This window comes from Pangasianodon hypophthalmus, chromosome 8 (assembly GCF_027358585.1).
Source record: "Pangasianodon hypophthalmus isolate fPanHyp1 chromosome 8, fPanHyp1.pri, whole genome shotgun sequence".
In the NCBI taxonomy this organism is placed as follows: domain Eukaryota; kingdom Metazoa; phylum Chordata; class Actinopteri; order Siluriformes; family Pangasiidae; genus Pangasianodon; species Pangasianodon hypophthalmus.
The window spans coordinates 21621346-21644002 of record NC_069717.1 but is presented as its reverse complement, the minus strand read 5'-3'; the positions used below and the strand labels follow the sequence as shown (position 1 = coordinate 21644002).

General features: G+C 40.0%; 1 protein-coding gene across 7 annotated transcripts in view; it reads right to left on the bottom strand.

Moving 5' to 3' along the window:
• Nucleotides 1-22657, bottom strand: part of LOC113533227 (serine/threonine-protein kinase WNK2-like) — a 49072-nt gene that overhangs the window by 11798 nt on the left and 14617 nt on the right. For 4 of the 7 annotated variants that reach the window (XM_053236238.1, XM_053236241.1, XM_053236242.1 and 1 more), the window contains exons 4-22: nt 22019-22176; nt 20706-20794; nt 18947-19166; nt 16808-17072; nt 16573-16679; nt 15417-16193; nt 14067-14894; nt 11950-12048; nt 10446-10850; nt 10179-10222; nt 9697-9856; nt 7557-7673; nt 5881-6048; nt 4206-4260; nt 3793-3876; nt 2040-2680; nt 993-1050; nt 756-829; nt 464-670 (exon numbers count right to left, since the gene is read on the bottom strand). In XM_053236238.1, coding sequence (XP_053092213.1) covers nt 464-670; nt 756-829; nt 993-1050; nt 2040-2680; nt 3793-3876; nt 4206-4260; nt 5881-6048; nt 7557-7673; nt 9697-9856; nt 10179-10222; nt 10446-10850; nt 11950-12048; nt 14067-14894; nt 15417-16193; nt 16573-16679; nt 16808-17072; nt 18947-19166; nt 20706-20794; nt 22019-22176 — 4556 coding nt within the window. The remainder of the gene's footprint in view (nt 1-463; nt 671-755; nt 830-992; nt 1051-2039; nt 2681-3792; nt 3877-4205; nt 4261-5880; nt 6049-7556; nt 7674-9696; nt 9857-10178; nt 10223-10445; nt 10851-11949; nt 12049-14066; nt 14895-15416; nt 16194-16572; nt 16680-16807; nt 17073-18946; nt 19167-20705; nt 20795-22018; nt 22177-22657) is intronic. The other 3 variants (XM_053236239.1, XM_053236244.1, XM_053236245.1) reach the window with 3 other exon arrangements.

Sequence of the window (22657 nt, the reverse complement as noted above, 5' to 3'; positions counted from 1 at the left end):
CCGTTCATATCTAGACTAGGATTATACACACCGTTCATATCTAGAATAGGATTATATACTCTGGTCATATCTAGACTAGGATTATATACACTGGTCATATCTAGACTAGGATTATACACACCGTTCATATCTAGAATAGGATTATATACTCTGGTCATATCTAGAATAGGATTATATACTCTGGTCAATATCTAGACTAGGATTTTATATACTCTGGTCATAAAAGAGGATTATATACACTGGCCATATCTAGAATAGGGTTATATACACTAGTCATATATAGAATAAGATTATATACACTGGTCATATACAGAATAGAAACTACTTTGATAATTGCTTATCAGTTTCGAATCCAAGGAAGCGCAGCAATTTGAAAACCTATTCACAGTAGAAACACTTGGCTCAACCGATGCAATAAGAGAGCAGTGAAGAGCACGTTTCATTAGAGAACTCTCATTCACACCTGATAGAGGTTTGGAGGAGCTGAATAACGATTACTATGGCACATTCGCATGGTATGGCCTCCATCCTCATTTGCAGTGGAAACTCCAATATCTGTGGTCACTGCAGCCTCTCCTTCCATGTGGCCAGGTGCTGCAGAACTGCAGGAAGTCCGGCTCTTTCTGCCCCGCTCCAAACTCTGGACAATATCCGGTGCCGTTGGAACAATCTAGAGATAACGGCTCCAGTAAATGCAAAGGCACATGCAATAGATAATGCAAAAGGCTTCATGAGTCCTTCATGAGTCCTCTTACCTGGAAACGGCTTTTCGAGGTAGGGTGTCCATCAGAGGTGCCCTCTAAGTCGGCTGTCAGCTGCCTATTTAAAGCTAATGGATATGAACAAATGAGTTTGTTCATAAATCAGTCATTTCGAATTCATGTTCAGTCGAATTATTTCCTAACATGGAGTAAAGTAAACCTAGTTTGAAATAATCCCAAACAAGTTTGTATTAATCCATGGAGAAAAACATACATAGAGACACCACTTACAGGCAACAGCAGAGTCACTCAAGGTACCAAGACTATCACTCCTCTCTGGAATCTGAGGCTGCATGAGGAAACAAAAGGGGGAAAATCAAACACAGGAACAGATGCAGAAAATTAGGATAAGTACAACCATGACAGATCTACCAAATAAACTGGTATTTGAGCATTGCATTGCATTTCAGCAGTGGGAAAACAATGGCTTATTTTTATTTATATCAGTTAATTTTAATTCTATGAAGTAATGAAATGGCATTCTTGCAAATAAGCTTGTGCAAACATGGTGTTCATATATATTCTCTAATTATTAATCACAAACTATTCTGACTATTGAGTTTTTAAAAAGGTTCAATTATTTGTTACTTGTATGTCTATTTAAACTACCAATCAAAAGTTTCGACACACGTGATGATAGAAAGGCTGTCAATTTACTCACTTAGAATAATAATAACATGTACATTGTACAAGCTACATATAAATAAAACAGTAAAACTGCTTTAAATCCTTTAAAGCTGTAATGTTTGCAAGGAAGTGGAGGGTTGTGGTAGCTGCAATGGTCTACGTAGATTCATAACATATAAATATTATTGCAAGCCAGTATCTTGTATAATAATGAGGACATCATTACTGAAAAACACTGTTCATTGTGACATTATTATATGGCGAGTTAACATGCCTGATAATGGTGCACATACCCTGTGCATGTTGTGCACAATTCACTATATTTTAATATGCTGTTGCATTTAATCATAACACAAACAGCATAACTTCGTTGGCATTTTCTCTCTGAAAACAGAAAATGTTGCTTTCGACATTGTTGGTCAAAAATTTTTGAAAAGGGAAATTTTGGTGCATCTTTAATAGCATTATATATATAAACGTGAAGGCCAAACACAGATGCTAACTGAAAGTTACCGCATATGAATGCTACAGTTTTACGAATTAATGTAAAACATACTGACTGGGCAAAGTTCTTCTTTAAATTATTCTGTAATTAGTGGCATTTCACTGAATGTCTAATGCTGATAATTAAATGCTTAGGTGTCTTTTTACCAGTATTTCCCCTCTTCTCAGTGGTCCATCGCTGCTTTGGCTGTCTGATACTGGAGGTGAGCCAGGAGGATCTGAGGTGGAGCTTGTGGATTGTGAGGGATTATGCTCCTGGTACAGAAGGTTCCTGAGCTTCTCATCAAGTGTCTTTATTGTCCTATCGGTAAACTCTAGTCTAGGAGGCCCTTCCCCATCAGACTCGGCTGGTCCACCCCCTGGCTGTGTAAGTGAAGTGGTAGGCCCTGATGTAGTAGGAGGACCTTGTTGTGTTTGATGGGCAGGGCTCTGAGGCTGTGACTGCGTAGCAGGTGGAACAGGTGTGGAAAATGGCTGCTGAAGCACTACTGGTTGAACCTGGGTCAAAGATGTGTCGGAGACTGGGCTGGGGTCATGACTGGCTGGCTGGGGAGGGGGTACATTTTTTTTAGCATTATCAGCCTGGGAAGTGGGAGGGACGATAGGGCAGCATGGGATGTCAGCAACCATGGACATTCTTGCTGACTGAGTGCTTTGAGGCTCGTCCACGGTTTGGGCGTGTTCGGGGGCACTGAGGGCCGTGTTAGACAGCGGTGGGTTGGTCTGGAGAGCTCTGGCTTCACCTATGCTAGTGTCTTGGATTTGCGCTGCAGGTGTGCCCTCTGCGTCTGAGAGTCAGAGAGAAGGAAAAAATAAAGATGAACCTTAATAAACAAAATTTACAAAGTACTGACTAAGCAAGCTGCATTTATTCAACAACAAAACCTGGTCTGCTTATTTATACATATCAAGGTTGGAACAGTGTGATAAATTTACAATATAATGACCTTATACCACATATTCTTCACCCGAATTCTAGCCCAGAAACACTACAAAATACAATATTCATGCTATATTTTGCAGCACATGAGCTATTCAGCCTGTAGCCCACACCCATTGATTAAAATTGCCATAGAGCAGAAGTGAAAATCTTATAGGATTAACAATCTTTGTTGAGTTCATAATCAATAGTAATGCACGTTTATAATGATCCGACACTCAGTACAGATATTTGTACGTAGATTAGTGCAAGAAAGCACAGAAGTTAATGCTCTAATTCTTACATATCTTATGCACGAGCCTTGTCTGATGTAAAATAAAAAAAATCTTTTTAAAAAACGCCACAAGGCGGTTCTGGAGATGGGCTTTAATCTCAGTTGCCTCTATATGCACGGCATCCACTCAAAACTTTGTATTTTCAAAGATGATTATTAAAAAAAAAAGTATTTTCTCTATAATATCTTTAAATCTAAAATAAATTTACTCACTATTATCCTCAGTAATTGATGAAGAAGTACAGATGGGCAAATTAAAGGAAAACCTGGCAGCTCTGTTATACTGTGGAGGCATTTATTTTGCTGCCACTTGTCCCATTAGAGGGAAGAGTCGCTACAAATCTGTACAGTTATTCTGACTGATCTCCTTTATCTTATGATGAAACCTTTCTGCTTTAATGGGAGTGGTCTCTTCCGGGATGACAAAATCAGCAATTCGGGGCTCACTGAATGGATTGAGTAGAACGAAAATAACGTAATAACACCTGGATCAAATGTGTTACACGGCACTCTCTACCACCATGTGTTACACGGCACTCTCTATGACCACTGGAACAACTTACTAAGACACTGTGTTAGTCAATTCTTGGTCATATGTCTACAGTTTACTGTTTTATTCCCCCTTTTTTTTTGCTTTTTGAAAACATGGTTAGTCATAGTACTAGCACACAAGTATAGATATATACCTTTTGCTGTGACACTGTCTTCACCATTATTTGCGGTCTCAGCCACAGGGCAGATGATGAACCAACGTTTTCCAGTGTGAAGTACTAAGACACAAGCACACGTACACACACAAACATACACACACATCCATTACCACACAAACAGCTTCCCATATGCATTCCTGATCAAAATCAATCACAGAAATGGAGAGCGTTTTACATCTGTGACATGTCACACAGGACATTACTGTCTCTTTAAAAGCTTTCCATTATCATATTGTGCAGAGCATATATACCTTTTACAGTAAAACACCAGACTGTCCATTGCACAATGTTTTTTATAAAGCCAGTAGACACGTGTAAACATCAGTTACATAACCATGTAAATACATGAACAAGGAAATACTGTACATGAATTCTTATAACAGTCTTACCATTCTGTTGGTATACTAGTTGATTAGACTGAGTTTGCTGAGGCTTGTTTGCTCCCTAGAACAACCAACATGAAAACCGATTACTTTGATTAAACATTAGACACATGTTCAGGTGATTATATACATCTTATATATAGTATATACTGTCTGTTTAGAGCTCAATATCAGTTGTCGTATTCGAATTTAAAACGGAAGTGGGTGTGGTCTATAGCTGAAGGGTGTTATTTATTTATTTATTTATTTTAATGCTAACCCTTCCACTATGCATTGGAAAACACTGAAAAATCAGGACTGCAAGAAAAAGTCTCTTTTCATTTACATAATCACTAACAATAAATAAAAAAATTGCAGAACAGAACTTTATTCAGCTCCTGAACTTGGCATCCTGTGGAGCTTTCTGACAAACTTTCCATCTTCTGTCTAATGTGACTGAGTAACTATGTTTCCAAACAGTGACGTCTTTCCCAACTCAAGAATCTGTTACTCAGGCTCCAGTTAACAGCAGCCTAATATTATTAATATTATATAGTATTATTAGATATATTTGACCAGATCTACTTCAGTTTTTGGGTTGGATCCATTCCAGAAATATCAGAAAGATAAAATTTTCCTTAGAAAAAGGAGATCGATCATTTAAGAATGAGGAAAAACATGTGCAATGAAAGAACAAGTTCATATTTTTTAAGTTAATTGCATGATTATTTAAATCTCCCAGCAGAGATTTGCAAGCCAGTGCACAGCACATGGTCTATGTTAGCTGAAAGCATATTTCTTTTGCTTTGTATGCAAATATGGCAGAAAATATGGTAAGGCAGTGTTTAGGTCGTGTTTAGCGCTGGCTTAGTGTAATTCAAAATCACAGGCATACATTAATGCACTCATTCTAATAAGTTATTAAAGTTTCTATAGTAACAATCCAGTAAACAGATTTTAAAAGGGAAAATTTGTTGCTATTTAATAACCTAAAAAAAAGTACATTTAATAAACAAAAAAGGTTTCATTTTTGGCAACTGCTGTGGTATAAGAAGAATAAGAGGAATAAAACACTTCTGGGGTGATAACAGGATGGCAGCACACCATCCCATTGTTGATTATTTTCCTAAAACACACTCCATGTATTATTCCTTACTTACATCACTGCATTCATGTATGTCAACATTAGTCTTTTCTGGCAAGAGCATCTCTGCAAGGAGCATTAAAGCTTATTCTTAAGCATGGGGAAGACATTAGCATTTCATTCCTCTCTGTGCATTTTGCCTGTCAGCATTCCCTCCCTTACCATAGGAAAAGTGCTCCCTGGGGGAGGCTTAATAACTATACATCAAAAGAGGTTAGCTCTTTAATCTTTAATGGACGAAAAAAAATAGTGAATGCTTGCTGTCAGGCATTAAGTGTTGAATCTCAGTCGAAAACAGATGACATCCTCTAGGCACTCAGAATATTTAACAGTGCAATGTATAAGGAACTGATCAATCCTCTGATAACCCCACACATATTTTGAGTATATACTGTAGTTTTACAACTGTATGCATGTTATTGAATTTAAGAGTAGATATAATTATGTTATCAAATGCAGCAAACTGGAATCATTTCCCTGCAATTAATTAGAAATTAACGAGACAAACGCCTTTGCATTTACTGAACAGACGAAATTTCTTAGTGGCGCCGGGCTCACCTCAAGACCAGACCCCCCTTTGAGGCTCGGATGGGGCTGTGACAGATTTCCCGAGCCCCTCTCTCCCTCAACGTCTTCACTCAGGATGTCCTCAGCCTTCTCCACTATGTCCTTCAGCTGCTCAATGAACATCTCCTTCTCAAGCAGCAAGATAAAGTCATTTTCAACCTAGTGGACAAATATGTATCGTATTAAAGAAAATACAAAGTAAAAGGGTATGTCCTTACACATCTCAGGCAACCGTTTGACAGTAAAACCTCGGAACAGCTGTCAACAGAAGGTGTAAATGGTAACTCTCTTCCCCATTTTCGTAGCAGTCAGGAACAGCAAGTGATATTCTGCAGTATGGAGGAACACATCTGCCACAATAAAAAATAATATCTATAGATGTTTAAAGGGATCTAGACACAAATCTGGAGAACTGTAAAGCTGTCTGTGACAATGTCTATTGTTAAAAGCACTGCACAAAAAAAAACTGAATTGAACAGGTGAATAATTTACTCATCAAGAAATAAAGGCATAAAATATATCACAAAATGATCTATGTGTTGCTGCCCCCAATGGGCAAGAGTGGTACTGCAAGGGGCATATCTTTTTGCCCTCATTTTTTTTTAAAAAAAAAAGGTAATCTTAACCAAACATTCATATATATTTAAATAGTGAATAGGGAAACCGCATGGGGAAAACACTAAAGCTTGTAGGACCAGGGTTGGGAACCTGTGATCTAAAGTAATAAGACCATTATATAACGCTGACGAGAATTATGTGTAGATATACACTCACCATCCACTTTAATAGGAACGCCTGAAAAGCATCTCAAAACGCAAAACACTTCAAAACTTGATGTGGATTGGCTACAACTTCAGAAGACCACATTGGGTTCCACTCCTGTCAGCCAAGAACAGGAATCTGAGGCTATCATGGGCACAGACTCACCCCAACTGGACAGCTGAAGACTGGAAAAAAGACCAGGGGATTTTTTTTGATAGCCTCAGATTCATGTTCTTGACTGACAGGAGTGGAATCTGACATTGTCTTCTGCTGTTGTAGCCCATCCACCTCAAGGTCTGATGTTTTGTGCATGCTGAGATGCTTTTCTGCTCACCATAGCTGTAAAGAGTGATTATGAGTTACCATATCCTTCCTGGCAGCTCGACCCAATCTGGCCATTTTCCTCTGAGCTCTCTTATCAACAAGGTGTTTCCACCCACAGAACTGTGACTCACTCAACGTTTTTTGTTTTCACACCATTCTGTGTAGACTCTAGAGACTGCTGTGTGTGAAAATCCCAGGAGATCAGCAGTTCAGAAATACTCAAATCAGCCCATCTGGTACCAACATCCACGCGACTGGTTTTAGTCACAGAGAGCACATTTTTTCCCCCATTCTGATGTTTGATGTGAACATTAACTGACGCTCTTAACCCTTCATCTGCATGATTTTATGCATTGTGCTACTGCCACATGATTAGCTGATTGGGTAACTGCATAAATGAGCCGGTGTTCAGGCGTTCCTACTAAAGCTGAAGGTGAGTGTATATAGAAAAAAAAAAAGACATACAACTTAAACAATGATGCATAGAAAGATAAAAATCAATGTGTATAAAAAAAGAGCAAGAGAAACGTACATATGGGGGGAAAATAAAGCAGGCAGATTAATGACGGCAATAAGCTTACCATGTACGTGGCAATCTCCTCTGGAGCATCTCCATCAAGGTCAAACTTGAAGGTGACCATCTTGTGGTTGTGAGTCTCCAGCTGACATTCCACCATCTTGTCACCCGTGTTACACACCTACAGCACACCAAAGAGATTCAGTGTTTTACAAGTCCCCATGACTGGGTCAATTAATCTTCAATTAATATTTATAGGCTCGAGATTTCATAAATAAATTAAGATCTTAGCATCATTCCCCGTAACCAGTGTACGGTTTGGGAATAGATCTGCATTGAGTATGCTGACTTTTAATGTCACAGGTCATGTTTGTTTCTAATGTTCTCAACAACGATTGAGAACTCCAACTACTACTAATTAGGCACCTTCAAACAGTGAGCTGTAATGATGGTTTGTTTTCTTGTACATATTTCAGATTTTTGTGGGGATTCCCATTTATATGTATTAAGATCATCATTAGAATGCCAAAAGTCTTTTAAAGCTAAGTAAAATTTCAATAAAATCCTTGCGTTATGGTATAGTGAATTCTGCTGTGAACAGTGCTGGGTGAAAGAGCACTCTCGGAGCAGCAGGCTGCATTTGTGAATGCTACTGAGGCTGGAGTGGAACATAAAACTCTCCCAGACGCTGCTGTAAACATCACATTCTCCATCCACCATTAAGCTAGAAGGAGCTTCCACTCCATGCTGTGCACTCTCAGGTTCGTAATCAACGATTTCATCTGAGCCACCTGATTGCCCACACGAGTGCATTTTAACAATTTGTTTGCTGTTGAATAATGCAATATGATACAGAGATTTATTATTGTGCACATTTATTGCACCAATTTACTTACTTTCTTTAACAGTTTAGCTTGAAACAACCTAAAATGAACCAGTTTTTGCTTTAACTATGGAAAAAGACAACTTAATCAACTAGCTTTTTTAAATTACTCACTGACTAGTAAAAATTAGTCCCTTAGTCCATTGTAGCTTAACACTTTTCCTCATTTGTTACAGCTTACGTAGTTCAGTTCCTTGCTTTCCAAACCAACAAGCACTTAAAACCAGTCTCATTTATCCATATATTGTACAATGCCGTCATAAAAATAATTCTACTGAGCATTTTGTCTTATTTTGGAAGTTTAAAAATTACAGCTAAGTAAAAATAGCTATAGCTGAAATTATAGCTAAGTGCATATAAGCAAACAGTTTGGGCAAACATTTTTTCATTATCAAAATGTCTTTAAGACAAAGGCGTAGAGAAATTTGTTTCCAAGACAAATGCAATTAATGAAATTAACACCTATGTGCTTTAATTTATTTCTGAATCAAAATGCAAAGCTGGTTGAAAAGATACCAAGAGTGTGCAAAGCTTCATCAGGGATTTAAAATATAACAATTGATTTAACATGTTTCTTGGTCACTACATAATTCTAAGTGTCTCATGTCATAGGGTTATTATTATTATTCAAAAATACTAAAATATATATTATATATATATATAAACAAACCCTTTTATGAAGCAGGTGAGTCTAAATGTTTTTTTTTTTTTTTTTATTTATGACTTAATTGGGTTTTACTAAACTTTGTTGGCAGTTTCTCTCTCTTTGTTTCTCCACAAGCTATATGCCCATTGACCTACTCCCCCCTACACAAGAGTAAAAACATCACCAATCCTGTGACTTACGTCGGGTCCCGATACATGACTATTTCACACTTCTTGTTTTTGACTAGTCCAGACTCAGTGTGCACTGTTTTTATGACTATAATAATTGCACACTATGCGTCCACTTGCAAATACTGTGGCGGCATTCTGCCGCATGGCCTCTCTGTGCTCACAGCTGTTGAGCGATTCACTGAGATTTACCTAGATTTGGTTATGACCAAAAAAAAAAAATAAATTTTTCCGTTCATGAAGCAAAACAGGCAAAACACAACATTGCAGAAGCACTCATTTGCATATAGGTAAGCTTCGCTGAACTTTTGTTGCCACATAGTGAGCCAGAACCTGCAGGAGTACAACCATCTTATCAACATGTCCAACATCGTGCAACATGCAGCTGTAACAGAGCAGTAAATATATTCAAATTAATATTACGCATCACGTTCAGCTTGCAAGTGGACATGATTAGTTTAGGTTTGGATTGTTGGTGCAGACTCACGTTGAGCATGCTCAGTTTTGGCTTGCCGGTCTTCTCCTGGCGGGAGCGTGTGCGCGAGGATTTGCGATGATGTTTGCGGACCCTCGACTCGCTCCTCCCGCCATGTGTTCCCTCGTTCCCATCGCTCATCTCTTTTCCTGATGTGGCATCCGAGTTTACACTGTGGCAGAGAAGACGGCTGGGTTTCAGACCCTTGTTTTAACTTATGATCTTTTTTACATTAGGGATGTCAAACTTACAGCCTGTGGACTGAAACCAATATGATAAAGGTTCTAATCCGGCCCTCCAAATGAATTTGAATAAAAGTCTTATGGACTGTTACTGACTTGAAAGATAAAAAAAGAGCTACTGTCTTATTGCACTAGGGAAAAAAATAGGGGGGAAAAAAATCAGGGTTAAGTAAACTTAGCTTCTGGCAAAATGTGTTAATAAGATGCAAGGCACTAAAGTAAACTTTATACCTATAGCTGGGGGTTTTATACCTGTCATATGCAGCCACTGTTGTCTGCTTATCTAGAGCACACTCCTACAGAGAGAGAGAGAGAGAGAGAGAGAGAGAGAGAGAGAGGGAGAGAGAGAGAAGACAGAAATGCGAACGAGTGAGCAAACAAAAGAAGAAAAAGACGAAAAGCATCAGAGACAGAGCAGGACAGCAATATTTATCCAAACACTTGGAAGAAGTGCATGCACACAAACATTAATGAATGCACTTATTTAACTTTTTGAAGCAAACTACTGTCATGTCTAACCTCAGAAAATACTTCAGAGGCTGGCTGGCTTGTTCCACTTCCACTGGCACTGCACTGCTGAATGTGATGAGTCGTGATGCCGCTGCTGGGCTGTGTTTGCTGAGTCATTTTACTGGTGACTGCAGAGGCCTGAAGTTCCTGGTTCATATCCAGAGACTCCCCAGTGCTCAAAGGATCTGGTACAATGCCTTGTGGCACAGGAGGAGTCAGCTGGGCAGCAGGGGCAGTTTGCGCATGGTGGCCAGGGATGGCAGTAGCATGTGGAGCCACGGTGACAGCTGTCTGAGAAGAATGGACTGGAACAGCAATGGTGAGGGAGGTATGGACTGGAACAGAGGAAGTCTGGCATGAGCTCACCAGGGCTGGAAGCACAATCTGGGACTGATTATTGCTGCTAGGAGCTCCCTGAAAGGGGAAAAAACAAAACAACAAAGCCAAAAAGCATGATCCAAAAGCCTGTAAATGGTAAATTTTAAAGAATTCCATTTATTTCTTAATCGTTTCCGTCATATGCCCATCCGTACCCATCACAACTAGCCTGCAGAGAGGCGTCATGATACTGCAGTTGTTGCCAGTGATTTATTGATTAGCCTAGCATTTGCTAACTCTGTGTGTCTGAATTCTAAATTGAGAGCATTTGCCAAGATAAATAGTCTGAAGTCAAATTAGCAGACACTGCAGCCATAGCTATTCTCAGATCCTTGCAGTTCTCAATTCCATAAGGGACACACACACACATACACACACACACACACACACACACACACACAAACACTACCAGAGTAGTCTGAAAGATGGGAGGAGCTCCTGCAGACAGAGAAGCAGTGTCTGGTGAAGTAAGTTGGGAAGGGTAAACTGGGGAAGTGGTGTGTGTGTGTGTGTGTGTGTGTGTGTGTGTGTGTGTGTGTGAGGGGATGCACCGAAGGTGTGGCCATGGAGCTTGCACTTTGATGGGGAGCCATTCTTTAGCCCTGTTGGGAGCACTGTATTGTGGGTATTATACTTGTGAACAAAGGAGGTGCACAGGCTTGTTGGGAACAGTGTGTTGGTGCAGAGGAAGCAGAGGGTAGGAGTGGGTGGAGTGTTGGCACAGTGCCATCCATCTGTGAGTTGGGCCCCGGTGAAACAGAGGGAGGGGTAGGCACAGGTTTGGCAGTGGAGAGAGAGAGAGAGAGAGAGAGAGAGAGAGAGAGAGAGAGAGAGAGAGAGAGAGCAGAGTGAGGGATGACTGCGCAGAAACGGGAAAGGATGAGGAAAAGGAATCATGTCCAGGAAGAGGAACCCTAACACAATGGGCAGGGTTCAATGAAGATAACCGGAGGAGGAGACAAAAACAGTCCTTCCAATTAAATGGATGAACTCAAATTGAAAAAACAAACCAAAACGCAAAACAAAACTCCAGTCAATTAGGCAGAATTTATTTCATGCACTTGGAACGCTAACTCCATAACTGATGGACTATTGGATTAAAATTATAATGTGACATATTGAAGGTGAAGGTTACCTGTATGAGGTGAGTTGGCATCTGAGACAAGGAAGTCTGATGCATTTGCACTTGTTGAGCAGCAGGAACTTGCACTAAAGACTGCTGAGAAGCTGGGGCCTGTGTAGATAATGTAGATGAAGTTAGAGAATGTGTAAAATGTTGCGTTCATCAAAAATTACAGCAATACAGAAACGGGTATAGGAGAAAAACAAAAAGCTAGTTGCAGCATATTGCAACACTGCCTTTTTCGTTTTGACCTACATACACAGGCTTTCTGCTTTCCTGCTGATGAGTACGTCCACACATTCAAGGCAAATTTATGCCAGAATCTAGACTATTCTATGTACAAATAATGTTGATCGCCACTATTTTCTGTACACCAAACGTTTGACAATTTCCGGCACATGCAAACAGTGTTGGTATAAAGTACATGATTGATATATGTTACAAACCAGGAAAGCAAAAATAATATTCTAAGTAAAGCAAATACTTGCAGTGCAAATGATGGTCTGCAAATAAGAGCCATCATTTTTCTTCAGCAGATGCTGTGGCCTTGTGCCAAAAAGCCTCCATTGCATGCTATTTATTTTTAGTAATTTAATATTACTAAATAATAGAAATTAAACACACCTTAATCAGGTTACTATATGCACATAATGAGCTACAATTGCACAATACTGTATATCTTTCACTGCTCTAAAGTACTGCTGAATTCTTGATTCTGACTGGTTTGGAGATGTTGATAAATGTTCTACAACAGCAGAAGGCTTTCTATGAAACGCAAGCGCCAGCTGCAAGGCAATTCACAGGTTTACTTTAATGAGCACATTCAAAAATGTCATTGTTGCTACAGTAACAACTTACACATGGACTTGTAGGGCAGACGCTCGACACCAACGGATTTTAAAAAACGTTTTCTATGAGGAGACATTTATTTAGTATTTTTGGAAGCAAACAGTGTCAGCACTCTCACAGTCAGAGGTAAAGCTATAACTAAGTTGTCCATCATCGGAAAGTCTTCGAGATGGAAAGGCTTTGTGCTTTGTCAGTAAGGTGACAAGCTCTATATTGATGAAAACAAGTATAACTTGATGCCAATAATGACGGTAGGGATGCCTGTGCCTCCAAGAAGGCTTCTTGTTACTAATTTGTATGTCTGAAATACCCTTAAAATATACTTAAGTAAAATATACTTAAGTAAGTATACTTATACAAACAAGAAGAAAGCTATTGAAGAAAATCTCAGTCAGACATTTGACCTTGACGTGACCGTGACCCTGTTCTACAATTCCAAAGTCTGTTGGGTACAATAATAATTCCATACAAGTCCAAAAAAATATTCAACTTCTCGCTCTTGAGATATCACGTTAATGAGAATCTCGCATGATGCACCCAGCCACCCGGCGGCGAAAGAGAGAGTCTGGTGCTGCTATAACACAATGAAGTAACTTTCTTTTGTAGACATTCCACATCATTAAACATAATTATAAGCAGATAAAAAGCACAGATGTGTCTTTCTTTAATAACTACAAAAAATGTGATATAAGAGCAATAAAATACAATAGAGCGTACTGTAATAGGAAAATAATCAGTGACTAGGTGGGGTGATGCGGCTCTTGCAATAGTGATCTCGCAGGAGGCTTCAGTACGCAAATGAGCCCTCTAACCCACAACTAATCGCTATAGTGTGCTCTGCGTATTCTAACCATAGGAGTGGCTTTCATGGTGGCTTTCAAGTCAATAATTTGTGTGCTCCGACTTTTCTTGTAGTAATGCAGGTCAATCTTTCAAACTGAGGGTTTAGCAATTAGGTTTTAAATACGTTCCAAGACATTTTGCAATATCATATGTAGCAATTTGATATGAAAATGGTTGGAAATGTTAAATTTAATATAAAATTTGTGTTGGTAAATTTTGCTTTAGAGTAAACTTGATTAAATATTTAACATAAATTATTAATTAAAAACAGTCCTTGGTAGTGGACTCAGACTTTTAGACCTGTATGACGTGCCCAATAACAAACTAAATTTCACTTTCAGCTATTGTATTGGCTGGGATGGTGGCTCAGATAAACAATGGTTATACTGCAGATGAGCAGATAAAAACGATGAATCTTGGAGAAATGTTTAACTTACCGGTTGGACTGCAACTTCAATCGTGTGACTTGTTTGTAAAGGTGCAGTTAGAATAGCAGATTCTTTGAAATCTGCTTTTCCAGCAGCTATCATGCCAGCTGCATGAAGACCTTTTTGCATTGTGGCTTGCGCAGTCAGAAGAGGATCTTCTTGGCCAATCGGTGTGGCTCCAGACGAGCCAAGCTGCAGGCTGGAAGCTCCCCTCTGAGACGCCTGCATGCTTAGCTGCAGTGCTGCAACTTCCTGAAAGCTCTGCACAGTGGACGCATGCTGTACTGCTATGTAGGCAGAAACGGGCTGCACGCTGCATTGCGAGGCCGGGAGAGTCTGGACATTTGTCAAATGTTGCACGGTTGAACCGGCAGACTGTTGATCAGGCAGTAAATTTTGGGTTGCCTTCTGCAGTGATGGCACTGTCTGGCCAGCTTCAGCTTGCTGCAAGGGTGGTAAAATGTGTGTACTTGCAAATTGCTGCACACCAGGTGTGTAGCTCTGTGGTACAATGGCATTTGCCTGGGCAATTGTTTGCCCTGATTGTCTTGTAAGAGGGCAGCTCTGTATGTTTGCCATCTGGGGTACAGTTGACGTACTCTGTGCAGGTGTAGCTTGTACTGGTTGGATGATTGTTGCTTGCTGTTGTGCTGTGGAGGGCAGTGAAGAGTAAGTCTGCGGCTGCACAGGCTGGCTTGCGGGCACATAGCTAGGCTGCACGGGTACAGCGCTTGGTACAGCTGGCATATAACTTTGTGAGGGCTGGAGCAGATGGCCAGGCACCTGCAGGGACGCAGCTGATGCTGGCTGGCTCTGAAGACCCAGTGTGCTGGACTGCTGAACAGAAGAGAATAAACAGAAAAATTCTCTCGCACATATACTAAAACATTACACAATAACACCAACTATTTAATTATTCATTTCTTACCTAAATTATTAAACGGCCAGTGGTAAGGCCCAGTCTCACATCCAAAGTTCATAACAGTGATAAATGACAGATGCTTTCAAAGTTTTGGGAATCGAATTTTAAGAGGAACTGGGATTGGTCAGTTATTTTCCATGAGCAAGCAGCTGAAGGTCAGGAATGTTACACTAAGGCAGAATGCATGTATTTGCACTGGCTAAGCCTGGCAACATCCTTGGAAAGAAGCAGAAATAAGGTATGGATTTGGACCGGAGTTAAAGGTAAAAGATTATATGCAGACAGTACCAGGATGCAATAGATAAGGAGAAAAGGGGGGGAGGGGGGCGGAAGAATGCAAAAACCCTCTAAAAGCACCAGGAGCAGCGTTTCCTTCTGCAGCAGCATAGTGCCCACTTTAACCACAGACATTAAAGAATGTCAGCTGTCCAACCTACCAGATACATGAAAGTACGGTCACCCATGCACACACTCGCTCGGCGGTGCGCTCCTGGCTTTGGCATCTGCTCAACACTCAGAGATTCGGTCATCTCGTGCTCATGACCGTGACTGCGCACAGACCGGTATGGCCCCGTTTCAAACCCCATGGATGGGACTCTTAGTAAGGCAGGATTTGGGACATGTTTGTGGCCTGTGATGTTTTCCAGGGATTTGTTAAGCTCTGACAAGTCAGAGTTCTCACTGAGAGAGCCTCCATGCCCACTTACTCCAAGTAAGAGTCCAGTTGGAGATACAAGCTGGCCCGCACCTGGAGTGGGGACTGAAGCACATGGGCTCGGGCTTTTAATTGTCCTAGTCCTAGATAAGAGAAGTGACAGGCAGGCTGTGCACAAGGGATGTGGTGTGAGAGGGACATGATTTAGACAATGTCGACACCCCCAAGATATCGATAGAGCGTCGTCCGACTCTCTCTCTGGTGAAAGCACCACTGATGAGTCACTATGGCGTCGAGTATCAAGTGGTAACGGAGAAAGCAACAATCTCGGAGAGAAAGAATCATTCCCATTTATCTCCTCCGATTCCAACTGGGGTGACAGGTTGGAGTCGGGACTAATTGGCTGAGGAACTGCCCGGATATGTGGATGGTCTCTGAGTGTGTCAATCACAGTAGTGCTTTGGCGACGGAAACGTGCTTTAGACCCAGTTCCAAGGAAGCAAGACCACACTTCAAAATCACTGTCATGTGGTGTCAAAAAACGGCCAGTCACATGACACTATCGCCACATAGCATGAAAGACACAAAACACATGTAAGGGAGGCAAATAAATAAACAAATAAATAAATACTCACACAGCTCAAATATTGTGGTGTGCATTTGAATTGTAATAAAATTTAGTAAATATATCTAAATTTCAACCCATGGAGAGAGTTCAATTATGTACTAGAGAAGGAGTGTGCATCATAATATATTTCCATGCTCATTTTAAGAAATATAAATACAATATATAAAAACAGAATTAATTGGCATATTGGCAGTGTTTTTTGAATTTCATTCATGGTCTTATAAGCAGGTTTTTATAAAACATGCTGATTGAAACCCCTGTTTTAAATTACGTGGCTAACAATATTCTTGCAAGAAGCAACGATACAAACCTGCTGCACTGCGGTGGAAACAGGTTCCTGCAGTGACGGGTAAATGACACTGTGCAAGCTGCTGCTGTGGGAGTCGGAGTATATGATAGAGCCAATACCACTGTCAGCTAGAGAGAAAGAGGAAGAGGGAGAGGGAGAGGGAGAGGGGCATAAAATGAATAAACATGTAAAAATCACACTTCATGGCCTGTAAGAAGCTTAAACTTTGAAACACACACCCATCAAACAAACTCACATGTAGCAGAGGTAGTGCTGCTGCTCAGTTGGGCCAGATTGGCATGCTGGTCTGCCTCTGTTTCCTCAGGCTCTAAGGTGCCAATGGGCTCACACACAGTGGGCACGGAGCCAAGGGGTTGCTGGGCTTGCGTTGTCTGGGCCACGTCACTCTGCATGGCTGAGGACACGGTGCGTTCTCTTCGCCACTTTATCAACGCCACTCTGTCCCGGATGGACTTACCCACTATCTTTGCATCACTCTCATGAAAGAACCCGGATTCAACCTGACAGAATGAGTGAAAAAGCACAAAAATGACATAATTAAGTACATACATACATACCTCTGTGGTGTGGGTGATTGAAACAAAAGAAAAAGGGATTCTGGTAATAAAGGGATCGATGCTTAGAACTGAAGTAAACATTTTTCAAAGTGAATGGAGAGAAGATTGCATCCTAGTGTGACGAAAGCAGAGAAGCTGAAAATAGAATCATGCTGCACTCAGCTTGAACACACACACACACACACACACTCAAACAGGCTTTGTTTCAAAAAGCAGTAGCAGACAGTTGCACTCATTTAAGGTATTACATGCCAATTAGTGCTGAAATGAAAGCCAGTCAGAAGCTATAGATAGACAGTGCCTAACAAAGCACAAACCTTTAAATATAAAACATCCTGATGCAGAAAAATTTACACTACTCCCCGAGATCTCAACAGTGGTTGCTGTATCAAGTCTTCAGATATTTACGTAATCCATGTACATAATGATACATCTCATTAAAGGCTTGTTAATAAGATGATGTGGGAAGGAAAACACACTGAACTATGCAGTGCAGGGGCCCTTCAGTACAGGGAAGTAACCGTTCAGATAACAGACAAAGAGGAGCATGGAAAACAAAGTCAAAACTCAGAGATAACTATCGCATACATGTGGGCCAAGCATGTGAGGTCAAGTTTATGCAGTCTTTGTTGGTCACAATCTTTACTGGAAAAATGACATTTTTGCACACACACCCACACAGAAATGCACAATTAGCCACTGCCATTCTTTTTTTGGAGCTTTTTGGGTCCGAAGAGTGTGTGTTTGAGCATGTCTGAAGTTTTCAGATAATACTCTTTTTATGAAGTCTCAATTTATAGCAGTGTTTACATGGAAAGAAACATCTGACAGACTTCCTTGGAATTTTATGCATGTTTACACAAAGGAATGTGCCACTTTTTTTAGGACTTGTTTTCCAGCAAGCTAAGATAAGACGGGCTCAGCTTACAACCTGCATTATGTTTTTACACCTAGTTGCATGCTCTGTATAGATTCTTTTAATTCTACTTCAGTAGGTGCACATAGCAGCATAAATTAATGAGACAGAAGAACTGGAAGGACAAAGTAAAGGTTCTGCTTCCCTGTTAATGATTGACTGGTAATTATCCTATGACTCTGCGACCTACGTAGTAAATTCAAACTGTAGAACATCTTAAAAACTGTGCTGCTATAGAAGAGTATATGACCACGGCCAACTAAAACACACATAAATGACAATCCTCTGGATTATAGCAATGCTGATTATAAATCACAAACACTTCTGTGTCTTATTCTTGCAGGACAGCCCTGGTTTCTGATTGTAACTCGCTTATATTTAGCATTTTCATAGATTATATTATGGTTGGAAATCTGATTTCAGTTTGCACCCATATGCTAGAAAGATAGCCCTGCACCAGATTTGCAGTTACTACATTTGGTAGATTGGCCCTACTAAAAATAGAACCAGGAAGAATATTTGAAGTAGTCTGGATCAATCATGTCCAGGGAACATACAGAACCTGGAACACCAAATTAACCCAAATTGAATAAACTGCATAAATGTCATGAAGTAAATAAAAATGTCAATATCAGTTTGATTTTAAATTCCATTTGCATTTACACATGCGAGGAAATGCAGGTAAAGTGGTATTGTCAGTTCCAGGAGTCAGTCGGTGAGACAGATGGCATGACAGTTGAGGAAGAGAGCTGAGTGTGGGGGTGAGATCCCAGTCGAATCAAGCTGATGCAGGTAATGATATGAGTTAATGTAATGATTTTTTTTTTTTTTACTCATGATACCAGTCAAACTGGCCCAAATCAGTAACTTATCTGGTGCAATGAAAAGCAACATCGCTCACCATCTCTTGAGCCACGACTTCAGGCACGTCCTTCTCAAGATCAAAGGTAAACTCGATGGCGCCGCTGTCCTTGTACTTGCCCTTCAACTTGCGTGGGTCCTCCACCCACAGCTTGAGTGCGATGGAGGCTTTCCTTCCATCATCTTCCTCAGCCAGCTCCACTCGCACGCCCGTGTCCTCCGCAAAGAATGCATGATTCAGTAGATCCTTAATGGAGTAACTGAAGAGAAGAGTCACAGGGTCATAATGACGGTATTATGGCGAGCAATGGTCCTGTTACAACTGACTTTTTCCTCTTAAAATCCATTTATTATTATTATCCTTAGATTATGCAGAGTGTCCACCATACAAGTCCCTCTGAATGAGTTACTACAGAAATAATAATATAAAATCATTTGAATTACAGCCAGAACTAGTGTCAGAACCATGCGGTTACAGAAAAGCAATCAACACCCTCCGACCAATCAGCTTTGAGGATTCAACAGAGTTGGGTTTTGAAATTTAGTAAGCGACAACAGCACTATGCAATATCGCACGAGCAAGGGCGCGGTTATACTGAATATCAGCATGACTGTGATTTGGCCGTAGGTAGTCACAGCCGTGCCGATATTCAGCATAACCGCATGATTGCGAGTGCGATATTGCTTTCATACAACAGTTCTGTAAACAAGAAATTAATATTGAGTAAGTGACATTTCTAACCCGATATGGCCAAATGTTCTGTTTATTTTTGCTCTGCTGGCAGAAACAGATCCAGAAGAAGCCACAGTCATTTTATAGTACATCGGCTAGCTGGCTAGCTCACTCACATTAATTTATACATTCCTGTTAAAGGTGCTTCCAGTAAAATTGGCATTCCTTCTTTCTTTTCATCTGACGAGTTTTCATATTTTTAACTCAAGAGACATATTCCTGAAAATTATTGCTTGCCATGTCTGCTGATGTTGTCGCTAACACTACTGTAGTAAACGTTTTGAACTAGGAAGTGGAATTTTACGTGGCGAACCAATCAAATTAGAGGACCGGAACTAACTGTTGTACAATTAATAACATATTATACTAACTCTAAACTTTAACAAGTGAACCTTCTGCCACTAAATTCATCGGTATAATGGGATGCCGGCAAAGCAGGAGAAAGAAACGCCAAAAGTCAGAACATAAATAAGGCAAAACACAATAGTAAACTAACATTTTTTAACAGAGACAAATATACAACAGTGATTATTTGTCTGTAAAAACAGCTATAAAACTTCACTTGGATTAAAGGGCTAACTCTGAGAGTCCACACTGCATGTCAGTTTAGGAGAAGTTAGGTGAGGGTGAGAGTAAGTGAAGTTAAGGAGATGCAAGAACTGTACTGAACAGTACAAATGGTACAAATCCACAAGAGGTAGCTTGAACAAATATAATAAATACCAACTACTTCTGAAACACAGCCTATGCAAAGTTCATCCAGCACAAGGACACTGAGATATGCGACCAAAATTAGGAGCCAACACTCCCCTCCCCTTCCTTTCCTGAACTCAGTGTTATGTAAGCAGTAGTTTTTGTTCTTGGCTAGTGGAGATGATGAAATTGGATGGTGTGGAAAAGTGCCCATCTGCAACAGGCCAGCAGAATGGAGTTGGTGTATAGATAGATAACCACCTTGGGCAGTGAGAAGAGCAAGCCAGCCAACATCATTCACTACTCTTTCTCCTACCAACGCGCACACACACACACACACACACACACACACACACACACACACACCACTCACCGCTCTTCCTTCTTCTGGCAAATACACTCGCCAATGATCTCCTTGACCTCAGGGTCCTTCACTTTGTTATAGCTTGCAGGCTTCACCCCCTAGAAGAAGAAAAAAAAAATAAGGAACCAGATTAAGTTGCACAAAAAGAGGGGAGGGCAAGATGTTAGGATGCGATAGCTTTGTTTTTTCACTGCTTGTTTAAACAGGACTCAATTCCACACAGAGTAGTGAAAAATATACCAGGAACTTAATCAGGAAGATCACTGGCAATGTGCAGCAGTATAATCATAGAATTGTTTTTTTTTCATTGTTTATTGCAGTCATATAACTTGAATAAAACCTATTCTAATAAAAGGGGGATAGCACTAATAATGAAAAAGTAATGAGAAAGAAAAACAATCTGGTGATACCACTAAAGTTACACCTTAAAAAAATAGGAGAGTGAGTTATATGCTCTAACTTATTATACGTGTGTCGGTAATACAGCTGGAAGCTGTCTGCGATTTAAAATGTGCTGAAATTAAAAATAATTAAGAGGACACATGAGTGTGACTAACAAATGCATTTTAATGTGCAGAGGCTCCTAATCAGTCCCTAAGCAGAAAGCTAAAGATTAAAATAGCAAAATGCAAGCAGCACACTATAATGCTCCTGAATGAGAAAGAGAGAAGAGTGAGAAGGAAAATGTATGAATGAAAGAAGAAAGCATCCGGAACAGATACTGCAGGTGTTAATAGAGCACTTTCACCAAAATCAATAGATAAGACACCCTGCAGTATTCAAACCCAATGTGATGGCTATTTAAAAAAAAAAAAAAAAAAAACACTGCAGGTCTGGATATAGGTGGTATTATATTTGGACTGAAAACTGGACTTTCCTAGAATTAGGTATAAACGACTGAACAGACTGTCCATGCCCACAGTTTACACGCCTGTTTTTACATTTTTCAAACAAACAAGAACAACACTGGTGGTTACTGCACTGAAGTTAATGTCTAATGTGTTTTCAGTCCAACACCCTTCCAATAATCTAACTACTTGATACAAACTTTGCATTATTTTAGGAATTTTCAACATCATTAAACAGTCCATACTGTTTATGTTGTCAGGCTGTGCAGCATTTCAACAATTCAAGTTATGCCAGGAAAACTGCACATTACGTTAGACCCATAACAACAGTATGCTAATTTTGTATTATAATTTTGTATGTAATAATGTATATTAGCATATACTTCAATGAATATATTCCCATATACGTCATAAATGGTGATGAAGAGCCTCTAAGGTTAGTGTTGGTATCAGTAATGGAAAGGCAGGACTCACGCTGGTGACTTTTCTGTAGATCTGGGCAGCATTCTGGCACTCTGAGTAGGGATATTCTGATGTGGCCATCTCTAGCATACACATGCCAAAGGCATACACATCCACTGATTCATCATAGTGCTCCTCATACATCTCTGGGGCCATGAACTCTGGAGTGCCTGAAAGCAATGGAAAAAAAGACCAAAGGTTAAGACCCTAAGGACGAACCTAATCCAACAAGTTAATCCACCTAATCCACCAAGTTAATGAATAAATAAGATACTATAAAGATGAGCACAAATATTCATGCAATGGTACCAAAAAAAAAAAAAAGCAAATAACCCAGCTCTGCCCTACAGGGAACACTCTTTAATAACCCTAACTATCTAAAAGCTTTTCACATGGGAATATAATATAATATAATATAATATAATATAATATAATATAATATGCTTTAAGGGTGCTATGACTTCAGTGTTGTTTTGTTTACTGCATGCAAGAAGTTCAGATTTTTCTCAAGAGAAACTAATATCTCCTGGACCGCTATAAATGTCATAACAGGGCATAGAAGATAGTATTGCAATATTCTCTACCCGTGCTAGTCAAGTTGCACTTGTTATGACAGTAAAACCTAGTAATTCTATGTGGATCGTTCATCCT